At 40.0% G+C, this 26,693-nt stretch overlaps 1 protein-coding gene across 4 annotated transcripts; it reads right to left on the bottom strand.

Moving 5' to 3' along the window:
- Positions 1–18: 18 nt before the first annotated feature.
- Positions 19–16,708, bottom strand: LOC111969472 (neurotrophic factor BDNF precursor form). 4 transcript variants are annotated; one of them, XM_023995638.3, is made up of 2 exons: positions 16,386–16,708; positions 19–1,468 (listed from the first exon to the last, which is right to left on the bottom strand). In XM_023995638.3, exons 1-2 carry the CDS (start codon positions 16,386–16,388, stop codon positions 638–640), a joined length of 834 nt encoding a protein of 277 aa, XP_023851406.1. In that variant the 5' UTR covers positions 16,389–16,708; the 3' UTR covers positions 19–637. The 4 variants fall into 4 exon arrangements, with proteins under 4 accessions (XP_023851406.1, XP_070301555.1, XP_023851407.1 ...); XM_070445454.1 differs by lacking the exon at positions 16,386–16,708 and adding an exon at positions 15,316–15,751; XM_023995639.3 differs by lacking the exon at positions 16,386–16,708 and adding an exon at positions 7,382–7,704.
- Positions 16,709–26,693: the final 9,985 nt, after the last annotated feature.

Below are 26,693 nucleotides of genomic sequence, written 5' to 3'. Positions count from 1 at the left end.
AATCCAGAAACATATGTCAATGAATAAATTTTATATATATATATATTCTTATATTTTGTCCTCTGGTGGGGATAAAAAAATAAACAGCAAAGCTTTGACAACAGCACCTTGACATAGTATGTAATTCCAACATTACCTTGAGAAGTTTAGAACAGTAAACAGATAAAGTACTGAGGAGGAAACCCTTACTGTTGAGTATGTAAACGGAATGTTTTGGTCGGTATCATATCCTTTTTTCTTAGGTGGACAAATTCTCAATTCACAATTGAAGCAGCATGCAAGTTTTTTTTATGGAACTCGTCCTCACCCTCTCCCTCATCCTCATCACTCTTTTCCTTCTTTCTCACATTCTTGGCAACGTAAACAAACCACAATGTCTTGAGGAATGTGATATAGTAATTTAAACTGGGCGCAAATGACTGATCAGATCTTTTTTTAATTGTTTACAAGGTCATGAATATGTTCAATAAATAGACTGTAGTATCACTTTTACTGTATAAACMTCATCTTTTTTTACATGCAGTCCATAAAATTTTCATTTGACGGAATAATTTACCCTGTTATGTATATATACAAATAGATATTTTCTCTTTACTCTCTTTTTTAAACTCTCAATAAAATCTATACATTATATACACTATCTTCCTCTTTTAATGGTCAATGTGCATACACATGATGTGTCTATCCTTATAAACCGCCAGCCAATCTTCTTTTTGCTATCCATGGTGAGCGCTCGCACGTAGGACTGGGTTGTCCTGCATTGGGAGTTATAATGCCTCTTGTCTATTCCACGGCAGCCCTCCTTTGTGTACCCCATAGGGTTACATTTGGTCTCATAAAAGTATTGCTTCAGTTGGCCATTGGGGACAGGGACCTTTTCCAGGACGGTAACGGTCTGCCCAGACATGTCTATTGCTGTCTTTTTGTCCACAGCTGTCACCCACTGGCTAATACTATCACACACACTCAGCTCTCCACGCCGCGACGGGTCAGAATGCCGCCGTACCCTCATGGACATGTTAGCGGCGTCCAGGTAGTTTTTGTATTCCTCCAGGAGAAAAAGCAGCGGTGGCTCTAAAGGCACTTGGTTGCTGATCATCACCCGCGATGCATACAGGTCGACATCCTTTGTCTCCGTGGTGACCACAGAGGAAGGACCCCCTCCTCCCTGGCCCTTGTCAGCCCCAGGCCCCAGCTGAGATGCTTCTCCTTCCACCTCCAAGAGCTCCTCAATCACCTGCTCAAACGTGTCTGTGAGCGAGGGCAGTCCCCCATGCTGGCCCGGCCCACCCCCGCTCTGTGGAGTCCCGTGGCCCTGGCCGACCGTCACTGCAGCACCCAAGTAGCCTTCCGTTCGGTGGCCCCTTATACCCGGGGCGTCTCTCATGGGAGCAGCTCTCATGCAACTGAAGTACGAAATAACCATAGTAAGGAACAGGATGGTCATCACTCTTCTAACCTGGTGGAACTAGAGAGAGAGAGAAAGAGAGAGCAGAGAGAAGGATGAGAGGGGAGAGAGAATGAAATGAAGTGCAATTCATATGTATATAATCTTATGTAGCTATATTATGTATTATATAATATATCAACACTTTTCTTCTATTGAGTTATCAGAGTTGTGTGCTTATACAAAATACTGTACATAATACACTCATTATTACAGTATTCCATATCTCAAGGTTGGATCACAATCTAATTGTGTTCCTTTCAGTTATTACTAAGCACCATTAGATGATGCACGCCTACCATCTCCCCCCATTACTACCAGAGTATCACATTTCTCCTCCAGCTGCAAAGAAAGCCAGCAGTCTGACACCACCATGAGTGCCCACTACTATTTGGCCAACTTGAAAATAAAGGTATAAGTAATTACCATACATGATTGGATGTTTTTTTCTGGATTGGATCTCTTTAAAAATAACAACCCAGACCTAGTTGAAATAATTGCGCATGTAACCGATTGTGCTGTTCTTGTGATTTCCATTTTTTCTGTTTCCTCATTTCCCATACAATATTTCCCATACAATATTTCACATACAATATTTCCCACAAAGGCCCCAGAAGCAACATTAAGGGCTGCTGACACCAGCGTTTTCAACTGAGGCCAAGTTTTTTCAGACTGGGAGTGGATGTGGCTAGGCATCATGCTTTAAGTGTCAAAGCATTAGATTGCTAATTATCTCCTAATGGTCCATCCTATTATGAAGTGCAACCCAATATATCATTATTTTCTCTTCTTCAACAACAACAAACAACAACAATTTTTTAAACAATTATGTTAAACTAATAATGAAACTACAGTATGTCTTCATCATAACCATCATCATCACTATTATCATCATCATTATCTTTCTTATATTTGATGTTGTTATCCAAGGTTGGCATGTACTGTATCATAAACGCTATGTGGCCTGAATACTTTTTTTCAGTGTAGCTATAGAACAGGCAAGTTATATCATGTTTCCAATCCAATGCCATGTATTGTAGCCTAACACGTTTCATGTGTTATCCTGACTTCACACCACATTTCCCACAGGGTTAATAGAGACTTATTGATCGATTGATTGGTTGAATACATGAGTGTTTCTGACTAGGTTCAGATAAGTGACTGTTCATTTTGTGTGATTTTGCAAAAGGCAACCAATCTTTGATGTAATATTACCATTAATATGCTAAACTTGATAGGGTCAAATTGGGAGCAGGATTTATTAAGGGACATAGAGATGTATAAATAAAGGAATGCTGAGAGTGAGCAGTAGCGCTAGCAGAGACTGAGAGAGAGTCAGTAAAGTACTGGTTAGAAAAGTGAAGAGAGCGGGTAATGTGCTTGCATCCTGACACACTCACGTACCCCTTCTATCAGATGCATACTCTGTACAGCTGCTCACATAAATTTGGTAAACAGACATTGCAAGGGAAAGAATGCCACAAGGGCCCAACAGAGCCAAAATATATCGAATATACACACACACCCTCATCCTCATCCTTCACCCCTAGCTCACAAAGCATCTCTTACCTTAATGCCCTATGAGTCACAGCAATTCAACATATCCACGGACATCCCAGACCCAGAGTCAAACATATGAAAACAACCACATATAAGAAACCTAGCTCTTGCTCTCCAGAGGGGTGCATTTAAAAATGCCACGGCAGGGCTTTGACTGCACTCTGCATGCGCCCTCCTTGTATCCCGACCTGATGCAGGAATACGTTCCAAGCAGATCCGCTCCCCCACCAGACATTGTGGCGGACGGAAGGACCTTAGCAGAAGGGAGGGGCAGATCCCACCTAAAAAGCATTTGTTTCATTCTTAATTGGCGTCTGGGGCCACGGCTGCGATTAGCCAACGCCACGGTGACTCCATAGAGATATTGCATCTATAAATAGGCGTGCTGGGAGTCTCACAGTCTCGATTGAGAATATCACATCCTTCTCTTTAATGAGCCGCTGAGTCCCCAAGCTCAGTGACGTGTTTCTCCAGAGTGTGAGTGTGTGTTAGAGGGAAGGAGGGGATGGAGGAGGAGAGGAAAGGAGGGCTTGGTTTGTACGTGTTTGCAGGGGATGGGACATCTTTCCTACCGAACAAGACAACCTTGGAGACAAAACAAGCCAAGCAAACATAGATGAGCAGGAAATCATTTCCAACATTTTCTCAATATTGAAATTTGTAAATAATTATTCATAAGAGTAATCCTTTATCATCCTATAAAGTGTTCCTGTGACCTGTCAAATCCCCCATTAGGCTGCCCCAATGATCAAGGAAAACAAATCATGGACTGAAATCCCATCACACTGCTTATTGATACATGAACTGATTGGGGGTCCATCTTCATGTAGAAGATGCTGCAGCAGAGGTAGTAGCCTTCTTCCCTGATGGATCGCTGGGGCTAATTGCAGTAACAGGGGGTGGGGAGTCAGTGCAGGCGTCATTTCGCAGCATAACAACCACAGATGACGTCTCTCCCAGGTCTCCATAGGGGACAGGATGGAGGGGAGGTGTTTGGGGGCAGTGCCACTCATCAGTGTGCAATTGCCTGCCAGTCCTCTGGGCCTCCTCACACCGGGAACAACAAATAATTTTATTTCTAACTTGGCTATTTCCTGTTTCCATCAGGAAAATCAATATGGCTTATGCTCTCAATCAACATCCTGTTAAAATGCAATCTAGCCGATGAATCACTTTATTGCTGTGGGATGGCTCAGAATAACAGTACTCTCTGAGACCTATCTAATTCAAACCAAAGTAAAAGTGATTCTCACCATGGCTGGTATGTTCTCATTTACTATATAGATTTGAGAATATCTTCAGCTCTGAATTGGATTTTACGTCCAATTTCTTTTTATCTCCAGGTAATCAGTTAGACTGATATTTAATTATCATGTACTGGATATTTACAGTATGGTGTGGAAGAGAACAATCAAACTTCACACTCTATCCAGCATAACATATTCCGTAAAATCAAGATTTGCATCAATAAAATCAGTCCTTTACAGTTGGCATTTGGTGCATTCAGAACGTTCATAGATAAAAGTTGACGGATTTTCACGTAGTGCAGGGCTTTACGGTGACACATTCAGATGAGCACCTGTTCAATTGTTGTTGAGAGAGGCCGGCACGGCTATACGGTTGGGTTAGAGATAGCTTGGTGCCTTGCAGTGTTTGCTCTGGGGCGTGACCAGGTGGGGATTATAATGAAAAATCTCCCTTTGACAGATGCTGGAGTGGATTCACAAACACAATGGTGTTTCAACCATGTACAAAACTCAGCACATGACAACATATGACTTCATATTTCACTTCCACTTAACTTACACAGTCATGAATGTGGGCAATACACAGTCATGAATTTTCTGTGGCAATACATACTAACTTTCTATTTCAAAGAGTCATTTTCTCAAGATTCTTGTCTTAACAGGCCTCTCTTTTTAAAATGTTTTCACTTTGAAAACACATTGTCAAGTAAGTCACTACGGGGGGAAAATACCCAGTCTCAGCTTGTGCTATGGCTACACCAATCAACATGTTTTCCTATCCAGTCCATTAAAATATGACCTTTGGATGTGCTCCAAATAAACCTACCTAAAAGATAATGCTTAATTTATATGAACTATATATTTTGGAAACATACTAGAGGACTCAGTCACAATATACAAATGTAACGCCATTATCCTTTTTCCCCGTAATAGCTAACAGATGCAACCAAGAAACCACGTGGAAGCCTGTTTTGAGAGATCTGCTCCCTATCTGACAATAGCATCTTGAAATGGATAAGAATCATAAAATAAATGTAATGACCACTTAAAACAAGACATGTTAAGACTGTTGGAATATGTTCCAGTAGATCATGAAGGCCCAAGTGGCATCTTTTCCATTGACAGATAATGTGGGCGTTGTCCTCCACCACTTCCTCTGGAAATGTCATTAATGTCATTAATGTGCCAGTTTACAAAAGACAGGTCCAATAGCCTATATATAACAATATCATAATATTCAAAGGTTACCCACTTCATACTTAAGCCYCCTCCTGATAAACGTAGTACTCTAATAAGTGCAACATTTCCTGCATGTCTATCCGTAAGTTGCACTTACTACTAATTAGTGGTGCAACATGTTAACCTGTCAACGTGACTGCCAACCAGGTCACACAGGTAAAATGATAACTGCTTCAAAACCACAGCCTAACAATATTTTATTATGTGTACATTGGCTGTAAAAATTACAAGTTGCCAATTGCTAGCCTGTAATACCAGTGTAGGCCATCTTAATTAATAAATAAACATAAGGTCTACATTACATGTCAATGAATTTATTGACCCTGTCAGACAGTGTCCCTACATAGGTCGACAAGCCCAGTACTCTGTGCTCTCTTTGGGATTTTTACAACCATTAAATAGCCCTTATAAACCCGTAGGGTAATTACATTTAGCAACATGATGAAAGGCATGTCTTGAAGATAATGACTTTCATCAACAGTGCTCAAGTTAGCTTATTAGCCTACTGCACATATTCATACTTAAAGAAATCAGCAGTATCTTAAGACGATGTTGATTGGAATTTGATTGCAAGTGGTGTATACGAACAATATTAAGATAAAGGGGCAACAGCAGCACATAAGACCTTGACCTAGGCCTACTTTAAAACGGGTGTCAAGATGTTTCCATATATTTGCGCTAGATGGCGTATTAGACCACGAAATGTTCTTAAGACACATCCTCTCTCTTTCTCTCTCTCTCTCGAACACACACACACGTACACACACGCACGCACGCGCACACGCACACACACACGCACGCACGCACACACACACTTACTTACTTTAAGGCGATAACAAAGTCAAAAAGGAAAACATGAACACTTGTAGACTGAAAAAGCAAAATGTTACTAAACAAAAAGAAAATCGTGTTAACCGTATGGCATTAATTCATATTTAGTTAGTTTTCCAAGTCTGTGCCAAATTTGGAGCCTACTTTCAGAGCTATTTGATGCAATGTCCCTAGACAAACTAGCCCACACTACAAAACAGCAACAATCTCAGACAGAAAGCAAAAAAAATCTCTACACCAAACATTAACAAGGTTTACTTGGTAAACAGCAGTATCGCGGCGGCGCTGGGTTGTTCTCGCGCTAGAGCGCATAAAACGTAATATTTGTGGTATTATCCGCGCGCTCCTTGATAATTGCGCGACTGCTCCATGTAGGGATTCGTTTTATAATCCGTATATTCATCCTCGCCTTGCCTTGTGAGGTTATCCGGATTAAGAGAGAGCTAGACTAACACTGCAGGGTATAGCTGAGCATAGGTCTCAAGTTTCCTATAAAGTCTTAATGACTACATCAAACTTTTGTTTTCATAATTTGCTTACAAACCTGTCTGTTTTTTGAGAAAAGATAGTCAATTTACAGATTGTTAAAAAATGTGTTATCTGAATTACGCTGCTATATTATTTAACATAACATTTCAATGCATTGCATTTATGGATTATGGGTTAAAAGGAATAATCTACAATAGGCCTACAGCCCATGTGGGTAGGCAATGTAGCCTACTCGCCTATTTCTTACAGTGGCAATAGCCAACATGGCTAAATGTACAACTCTTCGCATTAATTAATTAGCTAAATACATCAGGAAACTAAATTATTACCTCCACTGACCCCTTTCGTGGTCCCTATTAGAAATTCAATCAGCATAATAACGCCGTTTTTTTATTAATGAACAAGAGGATAGAGTTACACGTATCCTCTCTCAAACTGCGACAAAGTCGGTGCGCCTGCATGATCCCCAACTTGATTACAATACTTTTAAAACATCTCCCCACTCACAAAACGAGCGAGCATCGACACAGCAGAGCGAACACGATCAAAAAAGTTTAGAAAAACATACCTTTTACTGCCCAGTCGTAAAGGAGACCATTCAACAGGACAGTGTCATCTGGGATGTTTTGGACAACCCCCTATGTAATTACTTAAGCTATATTTTCCCTGTACTGTCCGACAGCTTCGGGATATCTCTTCAGCTTTGCAGCAAATAGATTAAATTATTGATGGTGGAAATTGCATGGTTGAGGTAATGGACTCCCATGGCTGCYCGGCTCCTTTGGAGATCGCTTAAAACAGAAGGGGTTGCATGCTATACGCCGCACCGCGACGGCACTACGCGATGAGAGACCTCTTGAGCTTGAAATGACGCCTGTATCCCTTGCAACTACAGTAACTTACTACARAATGACGTTGCAACATGTGACTCTCCGCTGGCTGACTGGTTGCTTGCCACCAAACACGGTTACCAGAGTCCCAAAGCAGGCCTAGCTCTCATCATGCTTTTTATACGCCTTTGGTCGACAGATGGGAGTGGGATAAAGAAGGGATTGGCCATGGATCTTTCTTCCGTGTTTCACTGACATCAGATGTGTTATTTTTGTAGCTGTACTGTACATAAAAAAATAATAACGCATTTGATTCTGTGCCATGTGGCTACATTGCGTGTCATGATAAGATGTGATTAGATCTGATAAGATGTCCAAGGCTTATAGCATATATATATATATATATATATATATATATATATATATATATGTGTCTACTACTTAGAACTTGGTCTTAAAAAATCCCTAATAAATCATGAAAATAAGAAAACCAATACCCTACCCAAAAATAGAGATTCTTATTCCATGTATTTTACCAGAAATATGGCATTTCTTTAGAGAGCACTGTTACTTTAGTTGTGAAATTGGACAGAATCACACATTCACTGCTACATAATTATTTCATTAATGTGTTATAACTAAGTGTATATTCTGTATGGGATTGATTAAGTCTACAGAAGACTTACGTCTAGCAGTGGATACATTGAAATGTTCCTGTATAGACCAGGAGATGTGTTYTAAATGCAAAAGGTAAGCCTGCCTAGCTAGACCTCGTTTTCCTAAGCCTTTGAAATGGTTCATCGTCAGATCCCATAGGTAGGCTATGCCATGTATGTTATACCAACAAAACTATGGGTTACAAGTAGATATAACCATCTCAGGGAATGTCCAAATTTAAGACAAAGAAGCATTCGAATAGGCTAGCTCTTGAAATTGTTGTAACTTAAATTGAAGAAGCCGCAGATTCAATACAAAATAGCCATTTACCAGACGCCTTTATCCAACGTGACATATAATCATGCGTGCACATATAACTTATCTGTGGGAATTCCTCGTTGTGACATTATACCAGTGCACAAATATTCAGCAACATGGACAGCGCCGCGATCAGCGCGAGAAAAACAACAACACCATTGACAGTGTTGRGGTCAGCGCGCCCACGAACTAAACATTCAGCACCACGGACAGCGCCTCTATCAACGCGCCGCATACTCAACATTCAGAACCGCGGACAGCACCACGATTTGCGCGAAGTGAAGGACTAATCGCTGATTGCGAACTAGAGCTACTGAACAGCGCCGCTTCCAGGCAGCCTATATAATGAGAAGATTCCATGTCCTAGTTGATAGGATCTATGCAGACGGAAAGCCTACTGGTAGACACTTTTTGCCATGATAGCAATTGTCTCCATTCCCTTTTCCCCTAACATAAAATTGTAAACTTCTCATAACACATAACTTAATCATATGAAAGCAAAAGTCTTATCATTAAATGCAAGGCTTCTCAATATTAAAGGTATATATTCAAGAAAATGTACACGTTATTCTGAAGATCCCAGCAGTGTTCAATAAGGCTTGAATCAATAAACTTGGAAAAGGAAAAAAAAATGTCTCACTTAAATTAATAAAGCCTTTGACTTAAGCACACAGTGGGTGTTCTTTAGAGAAGTCAAGTGATGAAGAGAAAAGGTTCTGGGCTCAACCTCAGTCAAATGAAGGAAACATCTCATTGTCCTTGTGGCTTGGACCTCATCCAATGAACGATTTATTGTGATGTGTTTGCTATATGGCCATCGTGATTCTTCTCTGTACAAGTTAATGAGGTGGATGGTTCTTACTTGGCATATAGCAGTATGGGATTGAATGCTCACACCTGCTTTGTGATTCACTCCACCTCCAACACACCTGGGGACATGCCAAGATGAATATAGCCCTCCCTGAAGGATCACAGTAGGCGAGGGCAAACTCTGGATGACAAAGAGTTGCATCAGCAATCGCTGAGCGACATGACTCCAAAAAAAAAAGAAGCTTGCACGGGGGCTGTTCCAACAAGGTAATTTATAAATAAATCACTTGGCATCTCATTAGAAGAACAACAACATGGTCTCTCTCATATCTGCAAATACAGCACAATGCAAGGTGGCGTTCTAAGTAGTGGAAAATTCAGGAGACTTGTTACCTAAGATAGTTTGTTTGAGGAGATTATTTAGCATTCTGTGTAGAGCTTCAAAATGCGTGTCTGAAATAAAGTGCATCGCAACTGAATTTAAAAAGCATAGTTGGGTCACGTTTAAGCAAAGTCAGAAAGAGCTAGCCAATACCGAGTACCATGCTGTGCTATGCTATGCAATGCTATCCTATGCTATACTATACGTGTCAGTGCTAATGATCAGCCCTTGCACCTACAGTACACTATGTGTCTGATGAAGGTTACATTGGGTGCCTGATCAGAACTTGCTGCCCCTAAACTAAAACTCAGACACACATGCTAACATAAGACCCTTATGTTATGTTGAGCAGTGAACCAAACTGGCTTTCAGCATGCCACTTTCAGAATAAAAGATTTCAGACAATCACCAATCCTTTTTCAGAAAATAGACATCATTCTTGAAGTTAAGTGTGGGACATCTCCCACTAGGGTTATCTTTGTCAAAAAGTGTCATTGCTATGCAAAAYGAGTTCTCAAGAGTGATGGGTGCTTTACCATGAATTGTGTGGCAAGCCAACATTTCCTTGTTTCACGTCTTTCATAACATTACAATCCTTGGACAGAAGCGGCCTACTGTCTTTCTCTTACCCATTGAACAATTTTCTACTCAGAAAAGGGCAGCATGATGAATTTGATTTTTTATATAAAGAGGTAAAGTTAGGCTACTTGAAGGGTACTATGAGGTGGTTTGAGCATGCCATTTAGAGCATGGTGATGGAGCCCTGTTCACTCCCATAGGTTCTCTTAGGGGTTGGTGGCAGTAACCAGAAATCTGAAGCATGGAATATACACTCGCTCCAGCTTTTACACCATTTTCAATGTAAGCGAACATTGAACTTAATTTTGTATTTTGGGTGAACTAAACTTTAAAAACTAAAACAGACATCAACTTTTAAACAGATGGTTCTGAAGTCCATAAACAAATAATTTAGAAATATTGAATAACGTTTTCACGTTAAAGTGTGGTTCATACAACATGATAGTCTGCACTTAGCGAACACAAGAAGCACACACTGAGGCACCCTATACCTGCTCTTCACTGACCAGATGCCCAAAACAACACTGATGACACTACACACAGGCATACATCTTTTCACATCTTSTCTTGCCAACTGTGACATAATTCTGACAAGTCAGCGATGCCAAGATCCACACTGTGACATGAACATTCAATTAAGACACCTTCAGAAGATACCTCTTGGAAGTAATCAGACGATAGAATAACAAGGCTCTGTGGCAGCATCAAAATGGGCATCATAAGCATATCTGKTGAGAATTAGCTACTCTATATCAAAATTCACACTTCAGGGTACAATTAACCCTTTCTCTGCTTCCCATGAAACATAATGAATATCCGGCTATAGTGTTATTAAGAACCAGTGGTAAGTTTGAACTCTCGTCTGTCTATGTATATACTGCCCAAACCTTGTGGGAACACCTGGATGAGAAAATGCATAACAGAGAAAGATAATGCATAACAAGCTCAGTTCAGGGAATTGTCAAGAAGTCTCATATATCTTCTCTCTCTCTCTCGCTCTCTCCCTCCCTCCTCTCTCTCTCTCTCTCTCACTCTCTCTCTCTCCTAGTTCTCTCTCTCTCTCTCTCTCTCCTCTCTCTCCTCTCTCTCTCTCTCTCTCTCTCTCTCTCTCTCTCTCTCTCTCTCTCTCTCTCTCTCTCACACACACACACACCCACCACACACACCACCACACACACACACACACAACACACACACACACACCAACACACCACACACACACACACACACACACACACACCACACACACACACAACACCAACAACACAAAAAAACAAAAAACACACACTTTGTTTCGTCAAATTGACTGCAGCACCAACTCACACAAATGAAATGTACAGAAACAGAAATGTTTGCCAGAAAGTCTGGAGGATCTAAGCTGAGCTCTTATTTGAGCACTACACCTAAGTATTTCAATAGGTAAGGTAAAATGATCGCTCGCCCTGTCCATAACACAGGCACCAACTTAATGTCAATATCAAAAGAGTGTGGAAAGCCAACCAGTGGTAGAGCTCAGAATCATTCCATATTCAAACACTCATGGCAGGTATCCTGAGTCAACTCTACCACATAAGACATCTCAAAGTTATGCAGATACAGATATTAATTAGCTACTGTACAGACACATATGCATAATATGCATGCACAACAAATGCTTTACAATTACATCACATTCAGTACAATGCACTCTCTTTAATCAATTACATTTAAGAACGGAATTGAGTTGATTGTAAATATGACAATTCCCTTATGCCTCTTTTCTGTTTTCTGAACAGACGCAATTCATCGGACCTCATTGTTCCACACACACAAAGACACACACGCACATAGACACACACAAACACACACGCACCGAATTGTCCTGCAGTGGCGTCATGCCAGCAGCCAGTCAGACTCTTGTCTCGTTGGTTACAATTACTGGACAAGCAGCAGAGCAAGGTATTGGTTTTGGAAACAACAACCTCGACATATTGTGTTGGATCATCTTTTGTAATCGTGTATTCCCATGATTTAAACTAACCAAGATGTGTCTCGGCATCGTTGAATGGATAAATAGCTGGATTCAAACGTTTCAACCCGCCATAACTCATTATGATGACATGATAACTAGGTGGATGGAGGTGCTGATGATGAAAATGATGACGCCACCGCTGCCGATTATAATCCGATTATTGTAATATTATTATCATTAGCCTATTCATATTATGATAATCATTATCCTTTTGTTGGTTTTGTTTTTTACTGTTACGGAAATGTTAAACTATCCCCTATCCAATTACGCACGAAAAGGATGGAAAACGTATTATTTTTTTGTTAAAACGTTGTGTTGAGACTCGGAGTTCCAACTGGAGTGTTATCAACTGTTAGCCTACTTCAGATCCTACCATGTAAAATAATAAAATACTTCCGAGAGCTATAGGCTATAGCTACAGCTATACATATTCATAGCCCTCACCATTTAAAGTTCATGAAAGGTTGACTCGGAAAACTAAACACCTTTATAGGAAAGCAAACAGAAATATCTCTCATCGCCCTGTGAGTCATCTATAAAGAATGAAACACGCATATACTGTCAAATATGATGCCACAATAGCATTTCATGTTATTTGGAATGAAACCTACCATCCTCAGATTTGTTATTGACGCCCACCCCAACTCTGCAGCGCTAAGAGTGCGGAGAGGGGGGCGGGTTGAGGGAGATTCTCAGTAAGATAACACATCCCCATTTATGGACTGATCCGATGACGTACATTGCAGAAAGTTCTAAAAAAAACTTCATACATACAAAGTGTGTCGTGCCACCCCACAGACCCCCCCTACCCCGCCTCCGCTCTCCCCTCCCTCCGCACGCCTACACATAAACCCACGTCTCCTCTRGCTACGACTTTCCTGAAGAAAATATGTTATTCCTGAGAAAATGATTAAAAMAAAAACCTGACCAAATTAAGAAATATAACAGATAACCTAGAAATCTAATAAATAACAATATACACGTTGCTTTGTATGCAGCCAATTTGTCATATTGTCGCTGGTCTATTCATTCATAAACCCACTGCAACAAATAAAACGAAACCGTTTTAGGCGATCGATTCGTTAAGCATAGCCCTAGTAATTATCATCTTATTATAAGGCCTATTATATAAAACATTTAATTCATAATATGAACATGATTCCTCTTGTTCTTATTATTACAGCTGATATATGTTACAACACACAGCGTCATCCTAYCTAACGGGTCTCCTGCTTTCCTATAGGCAATAGCCTAATAAGTATACTCATTTCGTTAAATTATTAAGTACATTATTTAATTAAATAATGAGTCACGCATGGACTATGTTTTAAAGAGCCTTATTTGGTTCTTAAACATTGAACTTAAACATTTAAAAACACAATGAAGCTGTAATAATTCAGACGTAGCCTATAAATGAGGATAATGCATCAATAATGCATTGAAATGTAACCCCACTGGAAGCRTCTTGATTAAAACAGGGCTGCGAGCGCTTGTGGGCGTTGATATCTTAGGGTTTCTCGCGCAGCTGTTTGCCATTCAATAGCATCGTCCTGAAATCAGAATATTTGAACTGAAGCCGTACAAAGAGATAGATTGAATACAGACAATATCCACAGTTTCTTCGCTGGCACGCAAGACGAATTTCTAAAGTCCGTTGGCTGTTAAGTCAGCAAAAACATTGTCGCGGACTAATCAATTTGAAGATCATCGCAATCTTGCATGTCTGATTTTCTACTGTTTTAAAAGCACACTGCTTTCAGACAATTTCTTATCAAGCCATCTTATCTCGCACCACCTTTAGCCAGCCATAGCCTAACATCTGTCAATAGGCAGTTTGACCACGCCTATCTTTCTTGTAATTTCATATCTCTGATTGCATCTTTGAAATTCCTCTGATTTCTATGAGGTGATTTCTCGGTAATGTTTTTGTTCTTCATATTTCATTAAATCATTGTGTAATTTGTGGTTTTGCTATTTATTGTAAASGTGGAAGTTGTCTCCGACAGGTCGAATGTGGGCTACACAGACTTGTGCGCGGACAAAGAGGGGTAGCAGGTGATGCTAGTGCTAGAGTGAAAGCGCAGTATGAATGAAACCGAGGAGCGGCTGTAGTAAAAACACAAGTGATTTGATCGCGATGACGGAGGATGGTAAGATGTTAAACAGATAAGAGTAGGCTATTTTTTGCCGCTTAGGGCTGAGAGAGGAATACAATAGTTTGATATGCGAGACAAACAAAAATACATATAGATAGATAGATAGATATGCCCTAATATGAAGCGAGTCAGTGAGAAGGAGGTAGCCTGTGTTGAGGCTAATATTTTATTTAGGATATGCACCATTATTCTGCTTAGTGCCGGGTAGAATGATTCATGAATTGCGCATTCAAAAGTTCCATTTCGATTGGGAGACGGGATCCCGTAGCCTAGATTGTGTTGCAGTAAATGTAAAAAAATATATTTGAGTGATTCTAAAGGTTTTGTTTACGAGTTGCATTAAGCTTCCCTTCATGCATAGCCTTGGTAAGTCGCTCTGAACAAGAGCGTTTGCTAAATGTCTACAGCATAAACCTAAACGAGTGCTTTGCGTGTTTAATTTAAGGCTCCGTCATGCACTCATAGTACTGAGAAATATTGTAATCTGTATAAAAATATACATCCTTCAAACGAAACTTTCATGAGGTGAAATAGCACCTTGCATAAATCCATAAACGCTGACTGTTATCAATCAAATCAAATCAAAATAGTAAATTGGAAAATAATTAGCTGGATATAATTTCACGCAAATCAATGCACAATACCATGACGGTGCATTTGATAGGATCCAAGTTCAATTTGAAACCACAAAACAATATAGYCGATAATGAKAAGGATGGCGGATGAATAACAATGAATCACAATGGAGGGAACTCTTACCTTTTRAAGGGCTGACAACCACTATCAGTGGTTAGATCTCCAAGACCAAGKCTTGCATTTCCCAAAGTTAACGCTGTATACCAAGACTGGAGCTTGAAAAGAACGCACGCCCTATACAGCGGCTCTAAGATTTCAACTTTCACATGCTCTAAGTGGCGAGACAAATCTCAAAGCGCAAGCCCTTCATTGARACGCGCTTTTCTCCTYTTTTCCGTTWTAGATCACAGGGCTCCCTCAGCATACMCTTACCAAAAGTTGAAAAAAATTCCCCKGCTTTGGTAAGGGAACAGCAAAAGAGAGTTGATGTCCACTTGGTGTTTTAGTCCATGCAACGACTCCGGTGCCTCTGTCCAACGTGCTGAAAGCATAACACAGCGAGGGTAACTAAGGSGGCAAAAAAAATCTATAGTTTTGTTAAGTGCCATTTGATACTGCTTTACTCTACTGCTTCCCAACGCCTTGTCACGTGAACGTTTTTCTCCCCAAGCCRGTCCTGTTAATATTTGATCACATGTTGGCCGGACCTTAAGAAAAYCAGCACCTATACCAAAAGCCTCTAGTCACCACAAAGGCTCAATCAAATAGCATCTCCAAAATAGCTGTACATCTAACAATGCTGATCCTACGGCGTTATTGTCGCACTCTTCGAGTCATGTACAGGGCAGGACGACAGGTACACACACATGTTGCTTTTCATTGGCACCACACTTGAAAAAAATATATTCAATACATACCGTAAAACCCTGGTTGGCAATATACACAACCTTAAAGCCCTCAAAGACAATACAGCACACTCGCTCATTGCGCGCACAGATGGTACAATATATCCCAATACATAGTTTACCTGCATTTCTTGAGCTTAGAAATTAATGTCTTCCAATATTTTTACGCAAGCTTTGCCAATATCATCCTTCTTAACAAACACATGGGTTTCTGTTGAGAGTTTCTTAAGTAGCCCACAGAGTCCATCCCATCATCCAGCTAGCCTAWATTAATTCCCGGATTAAATCGCAAGCATTGCTATTTCTTGGATACCATTCCTGTTTCGATTGTATTTCCATGTTACTTACCATTTTCCTCAACGCTGTCCTGGAGATAGAAGTGTCTTAATATCCACTCACTCCAACAGATGCTGGTAGGTAATGTGTCTTGTTTGAAGTCATCATATGAGAACTTCTGCTGTGCTCAGTAGATCGCCCACCACTTCGGTGACTTATCAATCTAATAACCCTTTGCAATCTCCGCGTGCTTAAACTCTGTAACACCTTGGTGGCTCTACAGTCAGGACAAACAACAACCAGCCGCGATTTTCACAAAAGCCRGTATAGATAGAAAGACAGATATACGCAATACCCTCTCCCGGACAACGCCATTAGAGGTCTTACGTGATTGAAATAAGCGAAGGCAGTCAAGTTTATGAGGGACCCCAAATGACCACTCAATTAATACAATCTCAGTTCTTTAAATTAGGCTATGTTTGCACAATAATATTGAGCCCCCCTAACAGTTGTACAATGTAAGACATATGCACGAAGTAGCCTAGGTTATATCTTTCGCTGCCTATCTATTGTTACCACTCAGGCAATATTACGCAAAGCCGGCACAACTTTGAACATTTCGATTTTTTTACAATCAGAGGTGGGATGATACCGGATAAGACAAACAATTCTCAATCGTTTATCGTCCCTCTCGCTATTGAGATGATGTTCTTTGAGAACTTGTTGCTGCTAAAAATAAAACTAGCGTTGAGGACGAAACAGAGCCAGACTCATATACTTACATTTGCAATATACTGTTATTTGCTTCGTTTTCAAATGCCTAGACAAATCTGAAGTGAATCCACGTCTTCAAGTAGTCTAGGCTATGCCCTAAACTTCTAGATATGTTTAGGTATTTTGCTGTAGCCCACAACTCAATGGTTTAAATCCTAAATGTTTCAGTTTACAATCATTAATTCCAAGTTCAAACGCGATATCTGTTTTCAGTAAAATTCCATCAGTTGCACCGCGAACACTCAGCGATCTAATTGTTATGCAGTGACGAAGCGCTATGCTTGGGGTATTCGTCACACCTGTGACACTCGTATATGCGCTACAAATGTACTGGTAAGTAACATGAGTAATYGGAGATATTTGCCCAACTTTGAACCAGGATTCGAACTATCTAGGGAGRTGTAAAATAAGTGAAACAGAATGGTATTAATAATTCGTCGCTCATGGCAAATACTGTAGGAATGGTAGCCTATGGCTACATTAGATCTCTAGCATATGCACACTGCACGCACCACATAGGCTACGTGGACCGTCGGACTAATTAGACAACTAGGTTTAACAATGTAACACATGACTCAATCAGAGGGCTGTACCCGAAAACACGATGCCACTGACACTTGCATGCATGGTAACCCTCCCCTAATTCTGATTATGTACATACTGTATGTCTATTTTAACTTCCAGTCCAAGAGACCACTACTAGAGTAAAGAGAGATAGCATTCCCCAGGTAAACATACATAAACTCCAACAACCTCCTGTGTGTGTGTGTGTGTGTGTGTGTGTGTGTGTGTGTGTATGTGTGTGTGTGTGTGTGTGTGTGTATTTGTGCATTTGTGCATTTGTGTGTGTGTTTGGGTGGGTTATGGAAGTCAAGAGGGCTGTGCAAGACTATGAAGTCCCTGAAATCAACTTGATACCCTCAAAAACATCACATGTGCACAATCAGATAGCCTATTCTTTTCATAGAAAATTAATTTTTTACATAGCTCATCACATATCAACTAAAAGTTGATGTAGTTTCCATACCTGTTCTACAGCAAGGCTATTCCCGAAGACTGTTTTTGTTTGGCAAAAATAACAGCACCCAAAAATAAATCAGTCTCCCTCCATGGCAATGGATACTACATTTCTTTAGTTTAATTCTCACTTATTTTAGACGCCGATCAGCTCTGTGCTAAATTAAGGCAAACTGTGGATGAACCACACATTATTAGATCACTACGTTTGATTAGCAGTAGCCCTCCCACAAGCACATAGCATAGCTCTCTAGAAGGTGGTACACTAGAATGTACTTCACCCGTCACCTCTCCGTCTTCTACCGTCATCCTACTCTCAGTCCTCCATAGTCCTCCTCATAACATGGRAACTTGACTTACATCTACTTGTTATGTTGTTAACGCTTCTTCTGCTCCCACAGCTTTCACACACTCTGCCACTGACTCATGCTCGCCCCTTTTCCACTATCCATGCCCTCCCCCYCACTCTGCACCACAATATCTTATGGCTGACTCCGAGGTCACCAATTGATCACTTGATTCCTGGACTGCATGTTAGTTGGCATGGAATTCTCCCCTATGCCATATGCCCTACCCTACAATATCAGTCACCCCTTGTCTACAAAACATGCACATGACTTTAAGTGTTGTAGATGAACTGGTTTGTTAGGATTATTCTCTTCTTATCTTTTCAAGCTGTGATTGAACAGATCCAAGACTGATCAACACCAAGACCATTCCAGGAAGTGATTCCTACAATGGGGCCATGTACCAAGAACTTCATGTTTAAAGCAAAACAGGTCAGTGAACAGCAGGGACCGTACATTTAGCAATCTTGAAACAAAAGTCCCAAAGCAATTAAAACAGATCAGGCAATGTTTCATTACAGCATATTCACTATGCACACAAYAGGGAACTCAGTTTCAGTCAGCACAAAAACTCAGTATGAGCAAAAAACATTGTAACAAACAAATTATAACTTGTTACTCCGAGTCAACACATTGATATGATACATTTCCAGTTCCTGAATCCTCAACGAACAGAAACTAGACCTACTCCTGTGATAACTYCTCACAGGTCCCACCATTATGCATTCTTCACAGGGTCAGGGACGGACTGGGACCTGAAATCGGCCCAGGGATTTCTAACACACCGGCCCATTTTTTTCCTGCGAGGCTCATTATTAGCCAAGTAATGATAATTCTGTACAAAACCCCCTATTTAGACCTTCCCTCTGCTAAAGCTGGACCAGACCATATGGCATTTGCCCTACCTGCCCTATGGCCAGTCTGTTTCTGCAGGGGGTGAGCAACTCTTCACCTGCAGCATCATCAACTAACTACCTGTAGGTTCTCTATCCAGGATTCTCTCGTCTCATACAATAGTCACTAAGGCTTTAGTTTTTTGTTCATTTTATAGCAACAGTACATAGTTTTGAGTTGCGATATCATTTTTACCCTGATTTGATCATCAAAATCAAACCAATAGATCCACTGTCTTTAGTAGAATTCAATCATGTTTTAAAAATTGTTTGTGGGTTTGTAAGATCATTTCCTCAATAGATTCCTCATGCATTATTACTTATGCATGTAGTGCAGTCCTTAGAGATGTGTGATTACATTGGGTTTCTCTCAGTATGCTCCAACAGGTGAAATAGTGTTAGTATTGCAGGGCTAGCTTGGAAAATGCTAGGCCAAAATACAATCCWTAGCTTGTTAACCTGTAGCTATTTATTTAGAATGTGTGTTTCTTTATAGTTTAACATGTGTTTTAGGTCATCCGGCTTTCTTGTTTARGTCTGTTAATTACATTTGGGRATAGCCTGGTCTCTGAAATCATTACTAAATGTAAAGTGCCCYCCTACATTTRWTTTGTCCATCAGCATTTTCCTTCGTTGCCTGTAACGACAACTATTATGGGTGGATGYGTCCTAAGAGGACTGCGTATCATTACTCTGTCTRAATCTTTGTTCCATAAATATTGATAATGAGTGCCTCACGTCACGAGTTACTAGTACCTGCGCTAAAAATAGRGTACACACTGATGGRGGGATATCTCTAACCCTCAGATCCCAGTCCATCTCTTCAACTTCTCTCCCCATGTCTCTGTTTACAGGATGTTAGGCTCTACAGATGAGCGCAGACTGAGCACATGGATTGCACAATTACTAGCATGACAGTGAAACTGTTTCACTCCCTTTTTATTTACCATTAAGAATCCAATATGCAGAAAGAGTAGGTATTTTCCTGCCGAAAAAGAAGGTCCCGAGAGAATTGTTTTAAATTATGCTTTTGTAACACAGACACCCCTCTCGTATTTCGACTGCCCTTTAGGAAGAGAACACTAGCAAAACCTATTTATCTTCTCATCACGGTGTGCTGAACTCTTTGTAGTTATTCTCTGTCATGCTGCACTGCAACATCAGAATCAATATAGGTTTATCAGATTACATGTCCCCTCCCCAGTCTACTTGCTAGTGTCATACCCGAGTCATATTCTGTTGGCCCAACTTGTGACATAAAGTGACTGGCCTTCATGGCCAAAACTCTGACATAACCACAATGATATGGGGTAAAATAAAATCTATCTAGATGAGGAAAAGGAATGTCATTACAGGATAGTCATCACAGACTATCAGTCATTTCCTTCATAACAATGTATGTTTTTACTCTTTCTTAACTCGCTTCCTTGTTGTTGTCACATCCCATAGGGCACAGACGTCAGTTCAACTAACATTACCTCAATGTGAAATCAACAAAAAATGTCACCATGATGTTGGATTTAGGTAAAAAGTTGGGTGAAAAAAGTACTTTTTGTAAATCCAATCAGTTTTCAACATTGATTCAACGTCATCATATTTTTGTTGTTGTTGTTGTTGAAATTATGTGTAAACAACGTTGATTCAACCAGTTTTTGCCCAGTGGGGTGATGTGTGATTGTTTATGGCTCTGCTAGGGCCTGTTGCATGTTGACAGCTCTGAGCTTGTCATAAATCATACCCTGTCAGGTTTGCCTGAGCTCATCACTAAATAGCAGCATTTCAGAACCAACCATGTACATTTCAAAAGAAAGTAAATATGCATGTTGCTATTACTTTTGGGGCTTTTGCAGGTCTGTAGAGCTGCTTGCCCTCTCCCTGAGCTGAGGGTAAGAATGAACACACCCATTTCACTAGGGTCAGAATTGCTCCTCTTAATAAACAACATATACAGACAGATACAGTGATGGTATTGCTCAGTCCAAAAGCAGTAGTTCATTGGCCATTGTATGTGTACAAAAGGTAGGTGTACATTTGAATAAGTACATTTGCATACTGTTCCTTAGCCCTGTCTCTTATACACATCTAGATGTGTATAAGAGACAGGGGGTCATGATCGGTTGGGCTCTATTCATGATATTGTTCACAGAAGGCAGCTGAGATGAGAGAAAAACTTTTATTCTGTCTCTTATACACATCTAGATGTGTATAAGGGAAGTCCATTACACTAATAGAAAAAAATAACTATCTGAAGTGTAGTAGATTGACCCTCAATTCTTACAATATAATGATATTAGTCCAGTAGTCAGAGACACTGTCTTCCATACCTGTCTCTTATACACATCTAGATGTGTATAAGAGACAGCCCTCACTCTATTCACTGGAGTAGGACTCATAAGTATACTTTTGTCAATGCTATGGGAAAAGCAGTTTAGGGGTCATGATCGGTTGGGCTCTATTCATGATATTGTTCACAGAAGGCAGCTGAGATGAGAGAAAAACTTTTATTCAAGCATACAGTCAGAACAAAGCTGTCAGTCAACACAGAAAGTCAACACACAATTACAGTGTTGGGGCCTTGTGTAAATCTCAAACTTCTCTGGCTCCATGCAGATACTTAGCATTMTTATATTATCAACTTATACCTAAGAAAATGACCAGACCCATGCAGCTGCTGTGTTTAAATCCATTGGATTTACAAACAAATATTTTTTAACCTGTCAACATGTTTTCTTTGTTTCACCGCCGTGAGCAATTTGCTACTGGTGTTGAATATAATTGAGGAAGAATATTTGTCTCAAAACTTGAAATCCTTTRAAATCCAGCAGGTGCAAAGATGAATACCACTATAGGATAGCTAATGAAGCATCAACACAGGGCTAATGTGTTTGTGATGTGATGCTTCTGTAGCATTACTCAACGATTCCTAACATGTCCCTCACTTCAACCGACTATCCACCCCCAACAATAAAGTCATACAAAATTCCTCATTACACTTGAGAAACAGACGGTAGGCACAAAGGTTCAAAGTTAAGGTCTTAAAGTGAATAAAGGCWCTKCAGTGAATGGRGAGGAATTGTTAAGGATGATACGAAGGAGTGGGATTTCTCCTGCATTTGTCCACGAGGGATATCACAGCCAAAGTTTCTCTATACATCAAAGGGCCGCGGCAAATAAAAGCACACTTGTCAGGGGCGAACAAACTGCTTCCTTTGTGRATTCTACCAGCCAAATTCAGGGACACAAAGCCTTTGGATGTAATACACTGCAAAGAAGACTTACCATTCAGATGACATGCTTTGCTCTGGCAGTTTGCTGTGTGCTTTTGTCTGCCCTGACCAGGACAGATATATAATATCACTGCATCAGAATCCTTTCAGTCCCTTTTACGACCTGTTAAAGCCTCCAATTACACACCTTTTTTTTTTTTACAACAAAGTAAACTTGATGCAGCCAGATAAGACAAGGACTGTTAACACTTCCACCTCTAAGGCCTGAGGCCTAAAATGAGTGTCAGGTTCTTACTGGTTTTAGCAAWGAGGTACTCTCAGATCTGATCGGATTGGACATTGTTGTGGCAGCTGGCAGGGAAGCTAAGTCCTCTTTTTTGTTGTCCCATTCTGAAAACCTATGTTAGATGCATGCTTACCCACAGTAAACTGACCTCCAGCGCCACACCAATTACCTAATTCACTATGATAAGAAAATGATTTTACTTCAGAGGTTTTACAGATAAACTCGCTATTTTTTCTATTCCATACACAACATATTTATGATAGGCCATCATTGTAAATGACTTGCCTAGTTAAATAAAGGTTACATTTAAAAATGTAATTATTAAATTATTTCCAGCATGTACTTCTTGGTCGAATTAGTATTATTATGCTATAGCACACCATAATTAACCGTGATATAACATACAGGTAATTTGACATGATTTACTATTTTAAAGAATGACATACTGTAGAACTGTAACATGTAATATGCTGTGTAGAGCATGTGTTTTGCCATGTGATAATGCCATTGTAGCCACCCCAGTACGAGCTATGTCACCCAAAGTATGACACAAGCTTATGAATGATTTACAAAGCTGTTATGTCATGTTTGTGAAATGACTCATTATTTATGCAGGCTTTATGATTTGCACTTCTATAAACATGACTGATATGTTTGTTGTGCACTAGAACATGAGGGGAGTTTCCAGGGGATTTTACTTGGGAGGGCATTTTTGACAATAACCATGGCCCCATGGTTGCTGTTCACAGCAAAGCTTTACACCATTCTTCTTTCTGCAGGGCGCTGGGCTTCGAATAAAGGATTTTTAATGTGCTTTAAAAAGTCTTTAAGCAATGGTATGAGTCATCGTTAAGGTCATTTGCCTATCGCTGTAAATGAGTGTGGGTGTCTCACTAACTTGCATATATAGCTGGATATTGTTTTTATTATTTGAGAGCTATTATGGGAAATTTGGAAGAATATTTCAACGCCAGTAAACCTTGAATAGTTAATGTCAACTATCAAATGTCTGCTTCTCCTGATGAAGACATGAGCTACCCAGATGTCTAGTAACAAAGAACTCCAACTGACATCTTCTCCCTCTTCACAATTCTAAGTATTCTACAGTATAAAACAGCCTTGCCAGCAAGGACAAAAAGTATGGAAAAGGATTCTTCTCTTGTTGTTTGTCAAACATAAGGACCTTTTCACACCAATAATACTAGTGAGCCATGATTTAATAAGGCTGCCATGGCAACACAATAGGTAACTCTACTTCATCACCACATCATAGACTTAAAGGATAGTTCACTCAAATTTGTAATTGCATGAAGATTTTCTTACCCTAGAATTGTCTTTAGGAGGGATGAGACCATAAGTTTCAATAACGAAAGTCCAAGATGGCTAACATTAGCTTCATTCTAAAATCGTACAGATAGGCTACCTCAATCCAACTTCTATAATGACAAATTACACTCCTTAGATTGCTCTACTAAGGGAATGTTAGGAACAGTTGCTTTTTTCATGTGTGAGGGTCTCAATAAACAGGAAGTATAAAAGGAAGTATAACACTAAGGGCATAATTGGAGCACAGAAGAACATGCTGTGTAGGTCATGGAATGATGATAGGACTGGAAGCGTTGTTCTCGGATCAGCTTTTCTACTCCATCATGACCTTAACACGAAGAGTTAATAACAGTGTTGGCACTGCGCCATGTCTTTGAGAGAAACCTTGGCTTGTGCTGGCCAACATCAGACCAGTCATAGACTGTTCTCTCTACTACCGCATGGACGTGTACGAGTGCCAAGTCTAGGACAAAAAGGCTTCTCAACAGTTTTTACCCCAAATCCATAGACTCCTGAACAGGTAATCAAATGGCTACCCGGACTATTTGCATTGTGTGCCCCCCCCCCCAACCTCCCCAAACCCTCTTTTTACGCTGCTGCTACTCTCTGTTTATCATATATGCATAGTCACTTTAACTATACATTAATGTACATACTACCTCAATTGGGCCGACCAACCAGTGCTCCCGCACATTGGCTAACCGGGCTATCTGCATGTGTCCCGCCACCCACCACCCGCCAACCCCTCTTTTACTCTACTGCTACTCTCTGTTCATCATATATGTATAGTCACTTTAACCATATCTACATGTACATACTACCTCAATCAGTCAGACTAACCGGTGTCTGTATGTAGCCTCGCTACTTTTATAGCCTCGCTACTGTATTTAGCCTGTCTTTTTACTGTTGTTTTATTTCTTTACTTACCTATTGTTCACCGAATACCTTTTTTGCACTATTGGCTAGAGCCTGTAAGTAACAATTTCACTGTAAGGTCTACACCTGTTGTATTCCGCGCACGTGACAAAAAAACGTTGATTTGATTTGATCAAGGTTAACCTGTTTTGATAGACTATGTTCATGCACAACACCAGTTCATCTTTCCAAATGTGCATGCTTTACGAATTTTTTAAAATGAAATATAAATATGTATTGCCCTGTTACAATACAATTGACTTATATCAGCCTATTTTGTTCCTTTTGGATATCTAGGTTCTTGGTAACACTTCACATTAAGTTACACTTATTCTTGTGTAGTAAAGCAGTAATTAATAGCAACAACATTGTATTACCATGTTGTTACATGTTAATTTAGTAAGTGCTGTGTAATTGGATAGAGAAGGTCAGGTGTTTTTACTTTTACACTATTTGAATAGGGAAAGGTTGAAGGTTGAGGTTGAGAAACCGGGTTCTGAACAGTAATCAGTTTGTAATCCCTGCGTCAAACACCCCTTGAGGTAGAAACCATACAATATACTGTGTTTGTGGCACATCTACTGTCATTACAGCTTCAGATTCTGTTTTCCTTTCACAAAGGGCCTCTTTACCAGGTGAAATAGTTTATTTTCAAATACAAATGGCCAAATATAGACATCAGCTACATAGCCTTCAGTCTATTTTGTCTAGCATGTCTTCTTGAAGACCCCTTACTCAAAACCTAATCGCTTATCAATCTGAAAATCATACTCAGAAGGCACGATTCAGATGGWGAACAACARKYTGGCAAAGCCGGGGTAAAGCTGTAGTGCTGAAATGCAAGGCTACATGCACAATACAACACATTCCCCTGAGGGTGAGTCATCACAAGCTCTATACATTTTGGGTGTGTTTTGGCTGAGTTCTTGAGTAGAGGTAGCAGGGCTGAGCATACTGCTGAGCCATCACAGCTATATAGTGATTTTATGTCACTTTATTTCACAACAGCAGACATTACCTGGTAAAGAGATTATTTGTACCCCCCCACCCCCCATTCTTCATGAATCATGATGATGTGGAAACAACTTGCTTTTTGAAAAGTTCTATATCTTGAAAACTTGATTGCTGACATGCAACACATTTTGGGACTCTATCAACAGTGGACTAATGAAAAAAATGTATACTTTGAGTGGATTATTCCTTTAAGCAATGGTCCAGGACCAGGATACAGTATATGGGCAAAACACTGAATATATGCATTAGGAATATCCTTCTTATAACCATTCTAACAAACCAACCAACCATTGAGCCAATATATTATATTTGAATACTGGTGTAGTCAATCTCCTAGCTAGACACCCTGCTAAGATCTCTGCAAATTAACCACCAATAAATCAAGGCAGATTCATGGTACCTGATGATACCAAATAGGAGTTTCAAATCAAAATCAAAATTAAATGAATTCAATCTAATGAAATGAATCCATTCTAATGAAATCATGCACCATAACATAAATATATAGAGTAGAAACTGACAAGGACTAACAAGCTAATGTACAGCTGTCTATACATTTGTGTAATATCGTATATGACCTA

Source organism: Salvelinus sp. IW2-2015, linkage group LG10, assembly GCF_002910315.2.
Source record: "Salvelinus sp. IW2-2015 linkage group LG10, ASM291031v2, whole genome shotgun sequence".
NCBI classification, from domain to species: domain Eukaryota; kingdom Metazoa; phylum Chordata; class Actinopteri; order Salmoniformes; family Salmonidae; genus Salvelinus; species Salvelinus sp. IW2-2015.
Note: the sequence above shows the minus strand (reverse complement) of the source record. Positions and strands in the feature narration are given on the sequence as shown.